The 20388-nt window shown below is 60.4% G+C and overlaps 1 protein-coding gene across 1 annotated transcript in view; it reads left to right on the forward strand.

The window, feature by feature from the left end:
• Positions 1–19903, forward strand: part of DNAJB6 (DnaJ heat shock protein family (Hsp40) member B6) — a 61018-nt gene extending 41115 nt beyond the window's left edge. The window contains 2 exon segments of the mRNA XM_047694165.1: positions 12577–12792; positions 18698–19903. Of these exon segments, the coding sequence (XP_047550121.1) occupies positions 12577–12792; positions 18698–18780 (299 nt within the window). The 3' untranslated portion in view covers positions 18781–19903.
• The last annotated feature ends 485 nt before the right edge of the window (positions 19904–20388 follow it).

Below are 20388 nucleotides of genomic sequence, written 5' to 3' on the forward strand. Positions count from 1 at the left end.
TCCTGACGAGGCGTCCTGGCTAATCTGTTAGAGCTTCCCGGGGGGCGTCGCGCTAGAGCTGTGGCTTCTTGTCTGCAGACCTTCGGGGGTGGCCGAGACTGTTGGGTGCGTCTCCCGCGGTCAGCTCTTCCCCACGATGCGTGGCACAGGCCGGTGGTCTCAGACTCCAGGGCCTTCCCGCCGAGCTGGGCACATCCCCGTCGAGTGTCCTAAAGCGGCAGTGGAGAGCGCGGCCTTTGTTCTGCACTGGGGACGCGGAGAGCAGTGTTCCTTTTAGGAGTCTGGGAGCGGGGTGGGGAACTTCCGTGTCGCAGAGGACGGGAAGTCGTCTCTTCGAGCCCGGGAAGACGCCTCGCGGCCCTGCGCACGCCGCAGCGGTGCTCACGCGAGGACGTGCCAGAAGACGTGCCCGCCAAGCTTGTGGTGCGGGCTCCGTCCGCTGGTCAGTGCCCACGCTCTTCCGTGTTTCTGTAGCCGCGGGGGCCTTGGGGAAGAGGCTGGGGGGCGCCTGCCCTGACGTGCCTGTGCCCTGAGTGCATCGTGTGTCACACGCTGTGTCCTGTCTGCTTTGTGCTGCGTAGCTGTCTGGGGGCGGAGGTCCTTACAGTCACTGAAGATGGGACGGCGCAGTCTTGATGGGCGTTGGGCTGCTCTTTCCCCGGGGCCCCTGTGGCCGTCCCTCGGTCGGTCTGGTCGAGCTCCGATGGATTTTGCTTCCTCTCGCTGTCCTTCGCCGCTCAGAGGATCCAGAGGCGAGTTTGGAAACTCGGTAACTACGATGAGGACGATGACGGTGTTAGTGGCCGCGTGAATGGGCATTTGTCTTTTTTCCCCTTTTTGACATTCTTTGAAGGGCAAATTGTAGAAGTCTGTGCAGTTAGCTTTAGGTTTATTGAAGTTACTCTAAGAATCTGTGTGACTAGTTTGCTGACGTCTCTCCACCCCCCCTTAAAAAAAGTTCTGTCCATGTATTTGAAAGAGAGCACACAGGCAGGGTGAGGGACAGGGAGAAGTAGGCTCTCCACGGAGCAGGGAGCCCAGCACAGGGCTCGGTCCCAGACAGATGCTGGACCGAGCCCCCCGGGCGCCCCGGAAGTCTGTTCCTTACAGAACGGCGAAGCTCCAGGGGAGGTAAGACAGCATCTTTCCCGTCATTGTCATTTCTGTTAAGCGTCTCCTAAAGGTTTAACATTTCTCCGTGATTACTTGGCTCCTAGCTATCATACCCCCTTCAGGGACTGCTGGTCTCCTTTTTCTTTGAAGCGATACATAATTACTGAAAGTATTTGTACTTTCCGAGAACCCAGCAGCCGTTTGGAACCGGCCGTGCTGCGCTGCTGCTCGGTGGAGGCGAAAAGCAGCCTTCAGCATGTTCGGTACGGCCTGGAGGTACCGGCTACCCTCTCTGGTGGTTTTCAGGCATGAATTTGCTTAGTAAATTGAACACTTGATGCTGTGTGGCCAGGAGGGGTTGACCCATACGACCCAGTGGCTTACATTAAAAAAAAAAGAGGTTCTGATAACCAGCTCGTGTGTGTCTCTGGTCAGTAACTTGCGTGTCGGGCGGGTAAATGATGCAAGGCCTTCAGGAAACACAGACCTTCATTTTTCTTCACCCCCATCTCCTGTGTCTGTATGGGCCGTGCAGTGCTTCTGCTTTGCTTTGATTTGATTTTTTTTATTTAAAGATTTTATTTATTTGACAGAGATCCCAAGTAGGCAGAGAGGGGAGGAAGCAGGCTCCCTGCCTAGCAGAGCGCCCAGCGCCAGGCCGACCCAGGACCCTGGGATCATGACCTGAGCCGAAGGCAGAGGCTTAACCCACTGAGCCCCCCAGGCGCCCTCCGCTTTGATTTTAGATACATTTCCCAGTCTGGTCACATGGGGACCTTTCTGCTGTTGCTTGGTCAGCTGCGAGGAAGCCGCGGTTCCTTGAGCTGTAGCGGGTCGCGTTAACTAGATGTAGACCTTGGTTGTAAGTCTGATTAACGGTTGGGATGGTGATAGGCCAGATGCTTTTCCTTTTGGCGAAATGAGTTCCTACAGCTTGACCTCGAGAGGGTCAAGGGAGGGAAAGTTAGAACAGATCTTAATCGTATCAGAAACGTTGGTCACAGTGATCCCTGATGTGTGGAGACCAGGACTAGCTGGGACTTCAGAGTCTCACTCGCTGGGGGAGAGGTGGACGTGGGCACCAAGAGGCCCATGAGCTCGCTGTTTGCCTTTGGGTGGCACATACTTTTTTCTTGTCTTTGTGGTCAGGCAATCTCAGATTCCCTGGGTGGATGAATCATTAACGGGGGAGCCCCCAGGGGACGATTGGTCTTTGCCCTCGTGTCTGAGCATTTAGAAAATGGAGGACTCTCCCGAGGGCAAGTGTCCAGGACTAGAGGCCCTTTGGGTGGCACCGCTGTGGGCGCTGGTGCTTGCGGAGGAAGCCCGGCGAGGCGAGGGCTGTCCCTCTCTGGCCGTCCTTGTTCGTCTGGGACAGCAAGTGCTCCTTTATGCCAAGTAATCACGAGGTGTGGTGTGGCAGGGCTTGAGCTACATCTTGGTTGACAACATTTCTCTGCTGCGTGGACCCCTGCGTAGTAAAGGGTCAGTTTCAGAGTCTAGGAAACGGCAGTGTATTCCGTACGGGATTGAGGCGTGTGAGGGAGGGGTGTCTTGCCATCGTACCCCACTCCCCTCTCTTGCTGACCGCTGGGGACAACATCCTGATGCTGAAAGCGTTCCACATGTGGGTAGGAGACACCGGACACAGGCCTTTGTGTGCGAGTGGTAGGGAGCCACGCCGAAGGACTCGGAGCTAAGATGCCGCCTTGGTTGGGATGGCTCCTTTGTTCTGCTGCTTGGGGAAGACCACGTTATGTGCCCCTGTGCCCCGCGCGGGCCCCGCCCCAGAACTGGTGCGGCGCGGGCGGTGGATCGTAGTGCGTTGGGTGGACGCATTCTTCCCAGAGGCAGCCTGACGTGCTGGTGGGAAGGGTGGCCCGCACAGGAGCATGGCTCCCGGCGCCGTCGCTCTGTCCTCACCCAGGCACGCGGTGACACTGCGGTTGTGTGTAGGCTGATGCCTGTGGGAGGCTCGCTGCTCAGGCATTGCCCCGTTTTGTTTCTTACGTAATAGAGTTAACGATTGTGCCTGAGTATACTGCGGCAGCCTTCCTGGTTGTAGAGAATTCTTTTTTTTTTTTTTTTTTTTTTTTTTAAAGATTTTATTTATTTGTCAGAGAGAGAGGGAGAGAGAGCAAGCACAGGCAGACAGAATGGCAGGCAGAGGCAGAGGGAGAAGCAGGCTCCTGCTGAGCAAGGAGCCCGATGCGGGACTCGATCCCAGGACGCTGGAATCATGACCTGAGCCGAAGGCAGCTGCTTAACCAACTGAGCCACCCAGGTGTCCCTGGTTGTAGAGAATTCTTAACGTCCGGACCAAGTCATGTGGTTGTGTTCCTTCCTGAATGGTTCTTTTTCACTTTTAAATTCTGTATTTAAATTCCATTAGTTAACCTGTATATTACTGGTTTCAGGGGTAGAGTTTAATGACTCATCAGTCTTATTTAATACCCAATTCTCATCACCTCCTGGGCCCTCCTTCACCACCCAGTTACCCCGTCCCGCCACCCCCTCTCCGCCCGCAACCCTCAGTGTGTTCCCAAGACTTAAGATTCTCTTACTGTTTGTCTCCTCTGGTTTTGTTTTATTTTGCCTTCCCTTAACCTGTTCATCAAACTATGGAACAGTTCAGGAATTTTCACGTTGTCCCCGGCGGGGGCCGTGCCGAGCTCTGTCTGTGCACTGTTGGCGCCGGCTCCCTGAACGCTTCAATCCGCCACTTCCCAGCCTGTCGCTTGGAGGTGCGTTTCCCCTAAGAGGACGTTAAGGACCGGTGTGTTCCGTCGTGTTGTGAACACCTGATATGCTGTGCACGACACACTCACACACGTGAGCAGAGGTCCTCGCGAAGTCGGGCCGGCATAACAGGGGTGTTCCATTGCCTTCTCCTCCGGCTGCCGCCTCGGCGAGCTCGCCCCCTCTGGCACCGAGCTGGCGTGGGGGCTGTGCCGAGGGCCTCATGAAGCCAGGCTGCTGGCTGCTCTGCCCGTCCCCGATGTTAGGAATGTTGCTGCTGATCAGCCCGTAGCCTGAGCAGATGACCTCCTGTCTGAGCCTGCGGGGTTGCCTGTAGGATGCCAGGACGCGGACATGCAGTCTGGAGCTGGAAGAGAATGAACGCTGGGCTCCATGTGTCCCACCCACCGTCTCCCCTCGTCTTTCCCTGAGCCATGGCCTGCAGACCGTTGGAGGGTCCACACCAGGCCTCCTGTGTAGGCGTCTTCGTATCTTGTCCAGAAAGGCAGCTCAGGTTTGACCTTCAGTTCAATAGCTTATATCTTCCACAGACGAGTTTTCTCTCATTTTCTTACACTTCACACCTCTGTTTAGGTCTTTTTGTCTCTTTAACTTACGTGGAGTGTTTCTGCTGACAACATCGTTCTCCCAGAGGTCTTTCCGTTTCCTCTTGTGCATTCCCGGTAGACATATAGCTGTTCTGGGACGCCTGTTCTTTTGGCCTTACTTGATGCCCGGATCACCTTGTGTGGGTTGTAGTGGTTGCTGGAAAGGGCACCTTGTTCCCAAACCTATCTTGGGTGCTCCTAAGGGCTTGGAAATGAAAGGCACAGTCAGCTCAGGTACCCACCCCTGTCTGATTTCCTTTATTAATTTTCCTTTATTACTCACCCGAGTGAGAAAGTAAGTTTTTATATTGCCTTCTTATCCAGTGGCTTCACTGTATTCTTGGTTCACTCTGTTTCTGTTTTTTTTTCTTTAGCTGCCGTGGGGAGGACAGAAGAGGAGGGAGAGAATTTTTTTTTTTTTTTAAGATTATTCTTACAGAGCGAGAGAGAGCAGGAGCATGGAGGGGGGGCAGGGGGAGACCAGACTCCCCACTGAGCAGGGAGCCCAGTGCGGGGCTCGATCCCAGGACCGTGAGATCACGACCAGAGCCGAAGGCAGACACTTAACCTTGCCTGAGCTACCTAGGCGCCCCTTGGCTTACTCCTTTTTTTAATAGTATCAATCTTTTGTTTTTTTCAAAGATTCTGTTACATTTGTCAGAGAGTGAGAGAACGCACGCTCAAGCTGGGGCAAACGGAGAGGGAGACGCAGACTCAGTCCCTCCTGAGCAGGGAGCCCAATGCGGGGCTCGATCCTAGGACCCCAGGATCATGACCTGAGCCGAAGGCTGATGCTTAACGGACTGAGCCACCCAGGCGCCCCCCAAGGACAGATTGTTAAAGACTTCCTTGACCCTTAACTCGCTAGAGCACTCCGTCGACCAGCTGGTGCCTTCCCACTGGCCACACCGGGGTTGGACGTGGGGTTGAAGCGCTTAGCTTCCTGAGCAGCTGGTCTGGGGCCAACACGGGCAGGGCAGAAGCACCTTCACATGCTGTGCGCTCTGACAAAGGCTCTGATGTCCATTGTGGTTCTCTGTGTCCCCACGTTTTAACATGAAGATGTCCCCTGGTTTTGTTCTAAATTTCCTTTTGAAGAGAGGGTCAGGGCGGTGTTGCTGACGGGTCGTGTTCACCGCTGGCGTTGAGCGGACGCGGGGCTGGGCCTCATCGGGCTCCCCAGTGCAGCCACGGCGCACGGGAGGCACCTCCTGGCGCTGTGTGCCCTTTCCTCGGGCGGGGGTACAGTCCCCGGGTCACCCCTGGTGTGGTGTGCTGAGTAAAACAGCTGTAGCAGTTCCTGGGCACATATCTTCATCTAAAATAGGTTTTTGAAAGATTTAACAGACGTCAGGATTTCAGAGAGGGTAGAGTAACTGAGAAGAGACCGGAACAATCCGTTTTACGAGTATGTGAACCTGCGGAAATAGAATGTTTATTCTGCTTCATGATGAACTTTCAAGGTTTGCTTCAGTCACTGCTGATGACATCATCTGTCCCGTCTCCGTGAGGTCCTGCTTCAGAGCGGTGCTTACCGAGGACTGTGGGGCCAGCAAGCAGGCCCAGCAGCACGCTCGGGGCCCAAGGGCTCCCTTCACAGTTCAGGGGACACCCCCCCCCATGCCCACACTGGTCCTGTCCTCCCGTGGCTCTGCTGCAGCAGGAATAGGGCTGTATGGCCCTGAGACCTCCGCCAGGGTCGCTGCAGGGGCCTTGGGGGTTGGGGGGGGCGGCGCGCAGGTGGCCTCCTCCTTTCTGCCCCGTTTTCTTCCTGACACGGTCCTCCGACTTCTGCTACCATTGGGTTGGACACGGGGGTCGGCAGCGTCCTGCGGTCAGGGCTTCAAATGTGACCCCTCGTCCCAGGATGGGCCCAGCTCTGGGGAGGGAGGCCCAGTGATTCTGGATGGATCCAGGTAGACAAGCCGCAGACGAGCGTGTGAAGCCCTAGCTCGCGATCCTCTGTCGTCTTCCGTTTCCGCCTCAGGATCGTCCTCCAGCCAGCCGGCTGCCACAGGGTACGGTGACAGGATAATCCCAGCGGAGGACTCGGTGTTCCCGGCCCTGCTGGCTTCACTGCTGCTGTGACACATTCTGCCGGGGCTGTGGGGTAAGTGGGATCCAGCCCCGTCCCGCCCCCCACCCCAGCCCCCAGCCGCTCCGCACGGTTCGTCCCAGAAGCTGTGCGTGTGGGGTTTCCCTGGGAGGCCCTTGTGCTTTCCAGAAGCATCCGTGGCCGCCCCTGCGTGTTTCGGGCGGCTGCCCGCTGTGCTGCCTCGAACGCCACACGGCCGATGCCACGCACGAGCTTTGAGGTCTTAACAGGCCTGTCGAGGACCCACGCCTGCCCGCTCGCCACGGGAGAGGCGCTGTGGGCCAGCCCCGGCTGAGGGGGAGGTGGTCGTGTGGGGCGGCCACACGGAGGAGGTGCGGTGCGGTGCCTCCTGGCCTTGGCTTCAGCCGAAGTACTGGGGGGAGCCGGCCTTGCCGGGCTTCGGGGTGCAGCTTCCTTGCAGACTGCTCCGTCGTGGCCCCTCATGTGGTTCACGTGCCCTGCGGCCCAGGCGGCAAACTCCGTGCTCTCCCTGGCCTTCACTCCAGATCTGGGTTCCATGTTCTGCTCCCAGCACTACAGCCCCTCCCTGCCAGGGCCTGGGCCCTCCTGTGACTTGTTTTCCCTTCAGGTAATTGGCCATGGTGTGCTTTCATGATGTCTGATACTCGGAGAACTAGTCCTTGCCCCCCTTAGCGAGCAGGCGCGCTGGTCTGCCTGCCCGGTCCCGCTTGTGTGTCCCAGTGTCCCGTGTCCACCATTTGCTGGCTGGGATTGAGTCCTTGTTGAGACCCGCACTCGGACCCCCTCAGTTCAGGAGACATCCGAGGCTCTGTGATGCGTCTTTCCCTATTCCTGTCCTAGGCCTCCCCGTGGCCAGTCTGTCCTCCGTCCCAGGCCTGTCCCAGTCTTTGCTGCTCCCTGTGCTGTTCTCCCGTCCCTTTTGGCCCCCACTTGCCGTTGGTCCTCGGTGCTGTGCGCTGGCAGAGCCTGAGGTGGGTGGCACTGACCTCATGGTCGTGCCATGTCCTGTTAGCGTGTGTCCCACGCTGGTCTCCTGCACCGGCACAGGCCAGGCCCTGAGGTTTGACTGAATCTTCCGATGGGCTGGGGGTGCGTTTTGGGTGTTTGTGTCCGCTCCTCTGAGGGTGGGAACGCTCACGGTTTCAGTGAGTGTGGCCCCTGCCTTGCCCGTGCCCCTGCCGCGGAAAAGCAGTCACGAGCGAGGCCTCTTGGATTGTACTTATTTGGGGAAAAGTGATTCTGTTATTTCTGGAAGATTGTTTTCATTTGCATATCATCAAGCCAGAGTGCAGGCGCTGTGTCTGGGCTCCATTTGGGGAGAAAGGCGAGGCACGAGATGGGTGGCCGGTGCCGGGCCAGCCGCGGCGCATTCCTTTCATAGCTTCCCGGTGACTTCAGTGTGCTTTGGCTCGGGAGCCGGGTAGGCCGCGTCTGTTTTTAAATCTTGTAATTTGGTGCCAGGGGTCAGGACCGGTTCCGGCGTCTTTAGTTTTCCAAATGAAAACGGTGCTCGGACGCTCGTCCGCCGCAGGAAGCGTAGTTGGTGCGCGGGAGAAGAGGCGGCGGAAATCACAGCGAGATAGTAAGTTGCGTGTGGGTCGCGGAGCTCCATGCGGCTGTTTTCCAGGTACTTGGTGTCTGCGTCGTCCGGCACAAACCAGCCCACTGAACTTGCTGCCACCTGCTGCGCGCCACGGGAGGGGAGGGCCTGGTACTTCACGAAGGAGAGAACGTCTGGAGAAACCCGTGGAAGCAAAGAAACAAAACGTGGCTTTCCGCGTGGCGTTGGGTCTGGGGGGTGACGTAGGGAGGATGTCGTCGGGCTGCTTTTAGTTCAGAAAGTCGTCGGTGCCACCGGGGCCCCCGTGCATTCTCGAGTTGCCCTTGGGCCGGCTTGCCCAGGCGTCCGCTGCCCGCCGCCGTCCCCGAGCGCCGTCCCCGAGCGCCCAGCAGGGAATCAGGCGTGTGGCCCGAGGCCCTGGGCTGGCAGGAGGAGCACTCCCGACCCTGCTCTCCTGTGTCCCTGGGCTCCGTCAGAACCGAAGCCGGAACAGACGCTCTGAAGGGAGGGCGGGGGGCGGTACTCTGGCCCAGGCGCGGTATCCGGTGCTGCCGTCGGTGCTTGGGACAGTGAACGGGACTGCTTTGAAGCTGAGCTGAGGGGAAGCCGGGTCTGTCGCCGTGGCACAGACCCTCAGAAGCTCCCTATTTCGTTGCTACGAGGTGGGAGCAGTGGGGGCTCGACCTACCCCTTCGTAACCCAGTCCATTCTGATATGGGGCACGGGGTGTCCTCCTTCCAGACGCTCCTCCCTCTCCTTCCCCCATCCCCATGCCTGTGGGTCTGCCGCGGTGAGGGGCACTCAGCCTGGGGGGCTTCCCGCCCCTCTGCAAGGACCAGAGCCCCTGCCCGTGCTGCGGGCTCTGTGGTGGGAGGGAGGGCACTGCGCGGGGGCTCTGAACGGTCCGGTCTGGTGTAACGCCGTCGTTCTTCAAACCAGCACTTGTATCCCCTTCCTCAGTCTCAAGGCGTACATGCCCCCGACAGGGAGAGGATGGTGGCCTCCTGGTTTCACAGACCTGTCAGGCCTGTGAGCTTAGTGCGCTCCTAGTGGGCCCAGTGAGTGCTTGGTTGGGTCCGTGGGGACTGAGCCCTTGCAGAACGTTTCCAGCGAGGATTTTGGGGTAAGACCATGATTTAATCTTTGCTTCTCATTTCCTTCCTTTATCTCTTTTCTCTAAATCATTTTTTCTGGTATTTGAGACACTGTGCAGTTTTGTGGGAATTTTGTGGGGTCAGTGACATGATGGTCCTTGCTCCAGACCCAAAGACCTCAGGAGCTCTTGGTGGAGTGATGGGCCTGGGGGAGCATAAAGGTCACTGTGTCCCCCTTAAGGGTCGACTGTGGGGTCAGGAAGACAGTGACATGCGGGACAGTAAGTGCTAAGCTGCATGTCTGAGCACTGTTTGACAGGGTCGCTTTGGACCCGACAGCCTAGCTCTCAGCCCTGGCCGCCCATCCCTGATCACGCACTGATGGCCACTGCAGGGCCCGTGCAGTGGGGCTCGAGGGAAGGAGCCTTGTGGGCGCGAGGCCTGAGCGCAGTGGCACTAGGATTTGCTGGGCAGCACGGGAGACAGACACCGACCTCTGTCCGGAGCCGGTGGGTGGGCTTGGGCACTTGGGACAGGAGCCTCATGCCTGGGTCGCCCCACGGGACCCCAGCTTCCCGTGCCCTCCTGCAGTCAGTGACATGCTTACCTCCTGGGCTCTGAGTGTGTCCGGATCCAAGAGACATGGGAGACGCGGCTCCCTCCCCTGAGTTTGTGGAGGGCATGGAAGCCTTTGGCGTGCACGTGTTTTCTGCCTCTCCATATTCAGAGCGTTCTCAGACTGTCGTCGAGCTTAACATCTTAGAGACTTTGGGATTCTAACCACAGAGCAAACCCAGAATGTGACGCGGCCCTGGAAGCCGGTGCACGTGCCTGTCTGGGCCTGGGGAGCGCCGTGGGTTTAGCGCAGAGAGGCCTGGGCGCGGGCAGGACTGCCCAGGCCTGGCGCTTCTTCCCCGGACGGTGGCTTGTGCGGCCCTGTGGTGGCCTTCCACCTCGTATGACAGAAGCAAGGCCGGAGGTCTGCGCCCTGATCAGCCTCCTCCTGCTCCGTGGGGTTGGTCCTGGGTAGCTGTGGCTGCAGGTGCTTGTGGAGGCGACAGGGAGAAGGTCACCTCTTCTCTGACGGGCACTAGAGTGGCTGGCAGGGAGAGCCTCGGATCTGAGTGCCCCTAGGTGTGGTAAGTAAGCGGGGATGGGCGCGGCTCCCCCCATGTACCCCGGTCCCGGTGCCCCTGCCAACGTTCGGGCCGGCTGCCCACGAAGCCAGGCACATATGGGGGGTCCGGACCATGCTCTGAACTCGTGCTGACGTATTCTTCAGGGTCCCACGGTTGATCACAAGGTGTGACACTGTGGGGCTGGGAGGGCGGCCCGTTGTCCTTCTGAGGTCCCAGCCTCCCTCCCAGGTGGAGAGCAGGCTGAGCAGGGGCCTTGTAACATCAGGGCGCAGAGCTGGTCATGGTGTCTGGGCCACCGCATCGGCCAGTGCTCTGGTGCCCCGGCCACAGGCCACTCCCTGTGTGTGGCTGGCAGTGGGGTGTCCGCAGCCACTGAGGTCCTGGCTCCCCGCCCTCTTCCACCCCTACTGCAAATGCAGGCTTTGAAGTCACGTCCCCGTCCAGCAGAGACTCCTGTCGCCCACTCCCTAGGGCCTTTGCCGTGTATCTGGGAGCCATACTTCAGTTGTACTTGCCCCAAGCAACACGATGCTTCGTAGCAGACCACAGACCCCTGAAGCGGTCGGCTCCCCGAGTGCTCCCCCAGCCTCGATCTTGGCTCTGTTCTAGGGTCCCCACTGATTGCCTTCCTGCTGCAGACCCAGGGTGGTCTTTGGCTGAGGTGCCCACGCCAGAGTGACGTGACTGCCAGGTCCGGACGTCCCTGTCCTCTTAGTCCTCTGACTCAGTCACCAGCTCAGGTTTGAGTCTGAGAAGCCTGCAGTGGGTCAGAGACCCTGGAGACGCCTGCCCGGGCCCTGCGCGGGCCGCCGAGCATTCCCTCCCTCCGTGAGGGTCCGCCTGCGTCAGCGACCCCAGAGCTGACGCATCGTCAAGGCCGGCAGGTGGGGCGTGTGGGCGGATGCGGGGGAGAAGTGGGTGGGGGCTCGTAGCCAGGCCTCGCTGCGGGGCCGGGGGTCCGAAGGCCAGAACACGTGGAGCGCCCGTGTTGCGTCCAGAGCTGGGGTTTCAGACTCTGGACAGCTCGTCATGCCAGCTGCGCCTTGTGGGCTGCCGCACGACTTCCTGTTTTTCTAGTACTTTCTTTTCCTGGTGTGCGTTCGCCGCCTCCAGCGTGGCCATGACTGTAGTGGCCAGTGCTCCCGTGTGAGGACAAAGGTCACACCAGGGCTCGGGGCCGGAGCTGGAGGCTCCGAAGCTGATCCGGGAGAAGGGCTTCCGCGGGCCCCGGAGGAACGGAGGCGGGCGCGCTCTCTGCCCAGCGCCGAGCCGGGCTCTGCTGTGAATGAGCGGTGTGCCCGCATCTGTCACGGGAAGCGTGCAGATGGCCCGACCCACTACGTCTTGGGAAGTGGAGCCAGTGCTGCTCGGACGGGCCGTGCGTGCAGAGACCTGTGCGCCTGGAGGTCACGCCAGGAAGACGGTGGCCTTTCCGTGGGGTTCTGGTTCTACGCGTGGGCTGTCTGGCCATCCAGTGATGCTTGCTCCCCGGATGGTAGATGCCCCCACCTCCCTGTACGGGGCAGAGCAACTGCAAGGCTCAGGGAGCGGCCTCCCCCAGCTTGTTCCCGGGGATGGGGGCGAGTGACGGCGTCATCTGCAGACTCAAAGGGCAGCTTCCTCTAAGCTGTGCCCCTGGCCGTCAAGAGCCTTCAGAGAATGAAATCCAAGACCTTTCAGTGGTCATTAGAGCTTGTTTTCTGATTTTACTTCTTGTGTCTAACGTGCGAAACCACTTTCTGTTTCTACAACAAGTAGACACATCTTTCCAAGCAGTGAGGACGGTCCCACCTCGGGTGTGTCTCTGGGGTGACATGATCTGTGCGGTCGAGGCCTCGGCTCTGTGCGGGCAGGGATACAGGCCGTGAGGTCCCACCTCCCGGCCAGCGGACCTCTCCTTGCCTTAGAGGGAAGGTTCTAGAATCCAGGCTGCCTGGCAACGGGATGGGAGGCTGCATCTGGAGCCTTTTCCTGGCAGGGTGCTAACCACTGGGTTGATTTTGGTGAATTTGTCGTGGAAAGTCTGGCCCCCGATGGCTTTCAGTAGGCCGTGCGCTCTCCTGACGTGTGAAGTTGCTGGTGTGCCCTGGGCCTGTCCATTCCCCACCCCTCCTCAGAGGTTAAGGTCAGGCCTGGATAGCACAGGTGGTGGACTCAGCGTCTTCCTTCTGCAGAAGCGTGGGGGCCCCAGGATAGGTGCAGAGAGGAGCCGTGAGCTGATGCCCGCCCCGTCCTGTGCTTGCAGGTGTGGCCGATGAGAACGCGCTCCTGGAGGAGTGCCGACGCAGAGGCCAGAGCGCGCTGCCCTCCCAGCCCGCCAGCACCAGCGGCCCGTCGCTGAGGTCTCACAGGCCGGCCTCCCTGCCCAAACCCGAGTCTCAGCACATGCGTGAAGAGGAGGACGAGCCAAGCAGACAGCAGGCCACCAGCAGCCCCTGGGACCCCTCCGTGCTCTCTGCAGGTGTGCAAAGGGAAACCAAAGCGGAGCTTCCCCGCGGGGACGCTGCCCCTCCCTCCCGAGACCAGAGAGGACCGAAATCGCTCCTGTGCTGTTGTGTCCTGAGCTGAGCGTGGTGGGGCTGGGCGGGGGGTGCGCCAGCGGCTGCTCAGAGCATGGCGGTGGGAGGGGGCCTCTTGCTCTCAGCTCCCCTCCTGTGAGATTCCCCCAATTAAAACGGGGTGCCCGTCTTCCACAATGCTATGGAGTGTGTTGTCTTGGGCAGAGGATGACAGGTGCTGCTTTTACCTTAAATGTCCCTTTTTGTCACTTTGCACTTAGTGCTTGAGCTCGAGCCGCTCACGCACCCTGCGGGCACCCTGCGGCCTTGGTGCTGGGATGTCTTGCATTTGCTTCCTCACCCTGTTCCTCCCCCTGCGCTTGGTTACAGAGACAGCAGAGTACCCGGCTGGCCCTCCTGTCACCCCTGCCTCCCCGGGGGAGCATCTCGGTCCTGCCCTGGACGCACTGGGCGTTCACGACCTGTGTCCCCAGAGCCCGGCTCTGCCTTCCTCCAGCTTCTCGGCTTGTAATCTCTCGCAGAGCCCCAGTGAGGCTTTGAAGCGAGCTCCCGTAGAAGGTCCCGGGCTATTTCCGAGAAGACAGCTGTTGGGTGGCTTTGACCTGTGTTCTGAAGTCCCGGGTCAGGGGGTTTGAGTTCTTCGTCAGTGTGACGCATTTGTGCCCATCTTAGTTGTCACCACGGGGAGCAGCACGGTGACTGTCATGTGCTGTGTGGTAGGGGAAGACATGCGTCCTCGGTCCCCTGTGTTAGGGTGACGTGACGGTACGTGCGAGGCTCAGTGTGGGCCTCCGCAGAACACACCGTCGCAGCTGTCCCCCTCCTGCCCCAGAACTTTCTGTCGGACAGGTGGCCCCTCGCAGCCCCTCCTGGTCTTCCTCAGGGTTTTGTGGAGGACGGAAGGAAGGCGCCCCTGCCTGACCATGGGTGTCCTGGGGCTTCGGACCGCAGCGGCGTGTACACGGGGCTGGGCCCATTGTGGCTCCCAGTCCGCCCGGGGCGGCGCTAGCACAAGCCGGCGTCCCTCGGGAGACGTTAGCCTTTTCCTGCGTCATTGAGTGACAGATGGAGGGAGTCGGAAGGGCTGCGTGAATTCAGAAAGAGCTCATTCTGCCGCGAGTGGGCGTGTGGACATTTTCCTGGATCGATTGTCAGCTCCTGGTGCCGCGCGGTCTTTGGCCGGGGCAGGCTTGCCGATTCTGCCTGAACGAGTCGCTGTTAGGACGGGGATTTAGGGAGTCCTGTCTGTCTGGTTGGAAGCACGCCATAAGCCTGGCCCCGTCCCCAAGAATAAGGTGTGCAGAGATGGGCCCCCTGGCGGTCTGACTCGCCGCCCAGCCAGGCTCCCACGGCAGGACGGGGGCTGTGCTGCCGCCGGCAGAGCCGGCCCAAGCGGCGCCCCTGAGTTCAGAGCGAGGCCCGTGCTGCCCGGCGAGGCGGCTTGTTCGCTCTAGCACGAGTGCAAGGAACGAGCCTCCTGGAGAGTCCTGGGCTCACGGGTCTTTGATTCTTCTCCCTGAAACCTCACGGTCTTGTCAGTCTGCGCCATCAGCCCCTCTAGGCACCGATTTGGCCCTGGCACAGGTCTCAGACCCGAGAGGCCAGGGACGGACTCCCATCGTGTCCAGTCCCTTCTCCTCGGCTGTGGAGAGACCTGGGGCTTGCCTTGTATTCCCAGACTGCAACCCCTCCCTGGTGGGGTGGCGGCAGCCAGAGCACCTTCCGGGGGCGGGGTGGCTTCTGATGCTGTTGAATCACCATGAGTAATGGGGTCTTGAAAAGACTGTCGGGTTAAGTCACAAGAAATTACAGCTCGAGCCCCATACGCATTGTACGGTGAGCTCATGCCAGACGCTTAGTTTTGTCTTCTAAGCTGTCCCAAAAGAAGGGTCCACACACTAAGCGAGAAGAGGATGTGGCACCAATTGCAGTTGGGCGCAGAGCCGGCGAAGGCCGTGCAGAGTAGTCCGACCGTCCCCTCCGTGGGGCTCCTCACTGCTGGCAGAAGGCTTTGCTTTCCTGCGCAGACCTGCAGCCCGGGTCTGGCGTTGCAGATGCGGGGGTCGGCCAGCAGTGAAGGGGCGCTGGGGCCCCTCCTGGGGGCAGATGCCCCGGAGCTCCACATGAGCCCTGGGCTCAGGACACCTGGACGCCAGCCCCAGGCGGTACAGCCTGTGTGCTCTGGCGTGGCCTAGCGCGTCCCGGGGCGGCTTTGTGCCACGTTCCCAAGCCTTGGGTGATTTCTTCTTCAGAGTGAGCGCACAGTCAGGAACATGTCCCCGGGGCGCCTCAGTGCAGGAACGGCTCCTGGAGAGGGGCCTTGGGAGCCTGCCGGTGGCCGTGCAGCGTGGGGGGCCTGGCAGCTCTGGGGTGGTGGCTGGTGGCGTGGTCTCGCCCGGCAGTCGTGGCCATCCCTGTGCCATTGCTCTGCACCCCTAGCCTCCCGTCCAGCCCGCCAGCTTCCCTCCGGGGACAGAGGCTTGTCAGCGTTGCATGCTGCGTGTCCCCTGGACACGGTCCGAGTCCCGTGATGAGGAAGGATTTGTGCTTTTCATGTGTGGACCCTGCTCGGACTGCGTGCGCCAGGGACACGGAATCGTTCAGAAGGAAAATTCAAGTCACTCAACATGAAGAAAATTCACAAACAAAAGTCTAGAACTGACTCGTGAACTTTGTTTTGTTTTCCTACATGGGGGTTCGAAGGAAGCGCAGGAGCCGGGCCGCTGGGGGCCTGGGCTTTGCAGAGCTCATGCCTGGGGCTCGGCTGCCCGGCCTCCCTTCCCGGACGCTGTGGCGGCTGGGTTTTGAGGTCTGAGGTCGGCATCTGCGGTGACACTGGTGCATCAGACACGCGGTGGTCTCCGACATGGTTCCCCGTGTGGGACCCTGGGTGCCGGGTGGCACCCGTGCGGGGCATCTGAGTGGCCATTTTGTGGACGGACCAGCTGCTCCGGGTGGCGGGAGGGCCCCCTTCTCTTGTACGCCTTGTCCCCAAACACAGATGCTCGAAGGAACTATCCCAGTGACTCTGCTTTACGGCGGAGCTCAGCGGTGCCTGCCTCACCTGTCCGACCTTGGCGTCAACCTCTAAGTCCCAGGGCCCTGGAGTCCAGGCTCCGCACTGCGGTCCCATTGTCCTGCGGTTTCAGATCCTTAACATCCGAAGGGTGTGTCTGTCCCCGTGATCACACTGCCGCTTCATCCTGGGGACGAGGCTGGTGAAGGCTGTGTTGTGGCCGCCCTGCAGGGTCCAGAGCAGACTTCTTGGGGTTGGCTCGGACGCCGCTTGAGGTTGTGCCACACGTGTGGCTTGGAGTGGGGTCGGGGGCGGGGGGACTGGGGAGTGGGACCGTAGCCAGTCCCTGTGGAGCCTCTGCCTCGGGCCCTCTCCGAGCCCCAGGCCCTTGGCTCCCAGCACCCTTGCACCTGCTGCAGACAGAAGCGGCTCTGGGTGCACTGGACTGCTTGTTCTCAGTCAGCTCTGCGCACTTGCGTCTAGTGACTGGGGAGCCCCGGGCCCCTTGAGGCTCTGCTGACCACCGTCTTTGAAGGAACGACCTGGGCGGGGGGTGGTGCGGCCGGTGCCTGAGCAGGGTCTTGTACCCATGAGGCCTTGGGCCCATCTGTAGCCTCAGGCTGGCCAGTGTCCCTCGTGGGTCCCAGACGCATGGGACGGGCACCTCCCGGGTGGGACAGGTCCGTGGGGTCACAGGCCCAGAATTTTGTCATCTGTGCTGAAATTCCTTTAGTTGGTTCCATGTTATTCTTCTGATATCGTCCTAAAATTAAAAATGCCTTGTGAGTGGTTAATAGAGGGACTTGGAGCGAGGTGTCGCTGTTCCACACGGGCCTGTGCAGTGATAGCCGGTGCTCTCTGGGGGCTGGGGCTGGAGCATGGCAGCACCAAGCCCAGCCCTGCCCGGCGTGTGCCCCGGGGCTTCAGGGTCCCTTCTGGGTCAGGTGTTAGGACTTCATGACTGGCGTGGGGGTCGGGGGCCCCAGCTGCCGGCTCCACGGCCACACCATGTTCCTCCGGGGCCTCCTCCCTCAGCCTGGGTTGTGGAAGCGACAGCTCAGTAGGGCACGCCCAGGCGGCACGGAGCGCGTGGATGGGGATGGACTCCCTCACCTCCCTCTGATGGGCGTCCCGAGCTTCCGGCCTGCGGGGACAGCACAGAGGACGTTTCTTTTTCTTCTTGGGTTATTGTACATGTGGTCGAGTCTGCTGGGGGAGAAGAGCCCGTCCTCCCCTCTGCGAAGTGATGCCCACAGTGAGTCCGAAGCTAGGGTCTCCGTCCCCTGGTTGGTCGAGCCTCCAGTCACTCGTGAGGCCTCCGAACCCCACTCCCTGTGTGTTCCTTCAGGGCCACTGGCCATTGCCTGCACCACTCACGGCCGGCCTGCGAGCCCCCCAGGGGAACGATTCCGTTCGGAGGTTTCTCCACAGGAGACCCACCTGGGACTGGACGGGCCACCCTGGTGTCACCCTGTTGTACCTCCTTCGTGTAATCACGTCCGCGAACAGACCCACATACCTGTCCCCGGACTGGCTCTGCTTCCCTGTGTGACGCCTCACAGTGGCTCTCCCTCCCCTCGCCCCGATCGTGGCTGATCAGTCCGCTCCCCGGCCTCACCTCTCCCGTGCCCTGCCGCGTGGCTTTGCCCTTTGTCTTTTCCCTCCTGTTGAAAACCCCGAGGCAGCTTTCCTACACGCTCGGCCCCAGGTGACGTAGCGACCTGCGGGTGTTAGAGCCCCAGGTGCGGTGTGCAGGTGCCCGGGCTGCGGGGGGAGGTGGTGAAGGGCCGGGGGACGCAGGATCCGGCGTCACTCGCATGAGGGCTGTGTGGCTCTGAGGCACGTGTGAGCTCCCCCCATGCTGTCACGGGGCGAGCAGACCGCCCTCACGGGCATCCCCCTGGCCTCATGAGGCAGGTGTCGGGGGGTGGGGGGCTCTTTGTGCATTGGCCCGCATGCCAGGGTTGCGGTTCTGCAGAAGGACGAGTGTTGTGGCCCCGTGGTGTCTGCTGACAGGCCACATCTGAGTCCCAGAGGGGAGAGGGGCCTCACAATGTGGCCGTGTCCTTGAACATCCCGAGAGTGCCTTCAGGGGGTCTTCTGGCAGGTTCAGGGGCCCGAGGGCGTTGAGGCGCAGGCCCACGGTGCCGGCCCGTTGAAATCCAGCGTCGTTCCCGAAACCAGCATCAGCCTGTGGGCTGGCTCGTCTGTGCCGTTCCTCCACCGCGTCGTTCGGACCCATCGCTCGAGGTCTTGAGTCACTTCTGCAGAACTGGAGCCGGGGCTCTCCAGGGGGCTGAGGAGGTGAGCGCTCCCTGTCGCTCCTCCGCCTCTGCGCACGTGGAGCCCACGGCCCGAGGGAGACGGAAGGTTCTCGTCCTTCCCTGGAAGCGAGGGAATGGATGGCCCAGAGCCGGGGAAAGGAGCCCAGCCCACAGCCGGGCTGCCCCTGTGGATGGGACTCTGGCCTGGCCGGGGCTACAGGGAGCCTGTCCCCCGGGGCGGTGTCCACCCTTCTTGGTTGGGGCACAGGGTCTTGCGTGGGTGCGGGATGGGGTTGTCGGAGGGAAGCAGAGGGGAGCGTGGGCTGCACGCCCGCCCCCTGCGTGGCTGGGACGCTCTTGGAACCGTGTCATAGGCCTCGCTGTGGGGTGGAACAAGGCAGCCGGGGCTTCTGCTGAGGTCCAGGTGTGGCGTGGACAGAAGCAAGAGGAGGTCTTTACTGTGGGTTTTTTCCCCTAAACGCGGGGGAGTATTTGGAAACATGTCGGCCTCTTAGTGGGGAGGCAGCCGTTGTTCTGCACAGTGTTTCACGAGCCGTGTTTCCTTAGGGTCCAAAGAAGGTGGCAAGAGGAAGAAGCAGAAGCAGAGAGAGGAGTCCAAGAAGAAGAAGTCGACCAAAGGCCACCACTAGACGGACTCGCGGCCACGCTCGCTGCCCGAGCTGGCGGCCCAGCCGGCTCTGTGTGGTCGCGGCCCTCGCTTCTCCCAGCACTAAATCCGATCGCGTCTCCCCGGAGTGGCTCGGGACCCCGCTCCTTCTTTTCAGCCTTTCAGCCGCCAGCTGCCGGGCTACTTAGAGCTCTCGAGGTGTGACAGGTGCAGGCAGAGACCGGAGTGTGTGTCCATGGAATGACTTCCTTCCTTCCTGGCCGCAGATTTCTGGGAGCTAGCGCGAGGGAAGGGCAGGGTGGCCGAGCGGCCTGGTGCATCGGGTGACCGCCACCACGGTGCTTGTCCTTCAGACGGGGGTGGTGGTGGGGTGCTAGACCTTCCAGCAGCTCAGCAGCTGGCCTGGCCTGGCCCGTGGGGGCCCTGGGGTGACTCACTTTAGATACAAAGTCATTCCTTACGTTTACCATAGTTTTAGTCTCTAGCCTGAACTTCGGAAACGGTTTAATTTTTGCTAAAGCTCTTCTTTTTTTTTCTTGGACCCTGAATTCTTAGCATATGCACAGGATCCTACAGAATTTTGTTGGGTAAATGTCATCTCTGGCTCTTAGTTTAGGTGATGCTGGGGAAGGACGGACGAGGTGTTGACACACACACACACTCACACACACACACTCACGTGCAGGTACGAACAGGGAGGCTGAACGGAGTGTGTCCGCCTGTAAACATTGATTCCTTTGCAAACATTTTTCCTGGCAAGATTCTGTGCGGTTTCCTGAGCTTCTGTCTTTGCATGAACAGCTGCTGCTTAGCCCTCTGCTCCCGACCAGACCTGCGCAGCCCTCACCTTCCCTGCAAGCGCGCTGCCCGGGCCGCCCCTCCTCAGCACGAGGGCGAGCTCACGTCGTGCTTGCGTGGGAGCGAGGGGAGCTGGGGACTCGCGTCTGTGGCCGCGTCATGGGTGCGAGGGCCACCAGTGGGTGCAGCCTTTGAATTTAAGACGACTGTTACAGGCAGGTTGGCTTGGTTTGGCTTTGGTGGGGGTGGTGTGGACTGGTGTTCACTGCTTCTGGGGGAAACGTGCCCGTGGAGGTGTCCTGTGTTTTCAGTGCTGCCTACAGAAATAAAACGTAAACGCACCGCGATGCTGCTCCGTGACGTCCTTCCTGAGGCCTGCACGTCGCCCCCTTACCAGCCGTTAACAGTGACGACCGTTCTGGTCTCTCGAGCCTGCAGTCTGGAGCGATCCAGTGCGGGCTGGGGTGGGTGGCCGGATCCGGGACGACTGTAAGGTGAGGGCTTGTTTGAGGACTGCACTCCCGCTGAGCTGACCTCGGGTGAGACTGAGGCTGGCTGGCAGGGAGGGGTCAGCAGAGGACTTGGGGGACATGTGCTGTTCCGCCCGTCCGGGCCACAGGCACAGCGTGACGAGGGCTACGCTGTGAACCACACGATTCTGGGATAAACAGGCCCACAAAGGACCTAGAGCCTCTTGCAAGGGGACGTGTGGCCTGTGGGTGTTTGTATGATGCTCGCACGTGGGGATCTGCTATTGGCACCCGGGGAGGGTGTGAGGCAAGGTTCATAGCCTTGGCCCGTCGCGTGCTCTGAGGCCAGTCATGTTGGGACA

Source organism: Lutra lutra, chromosome 11 (genome assembly GCF_902655055.1).
Source record: "Lutra lutra chromosome 11, mLutLut1.2, whole genome shotgun sequence".
In the NCBI taxonomy this organism is placed as follows: Eukaryota; Metazoa; Chordata; class Mammalia; order Carnivora; family Mustelidae; genus Lutra; species Lutra lutra.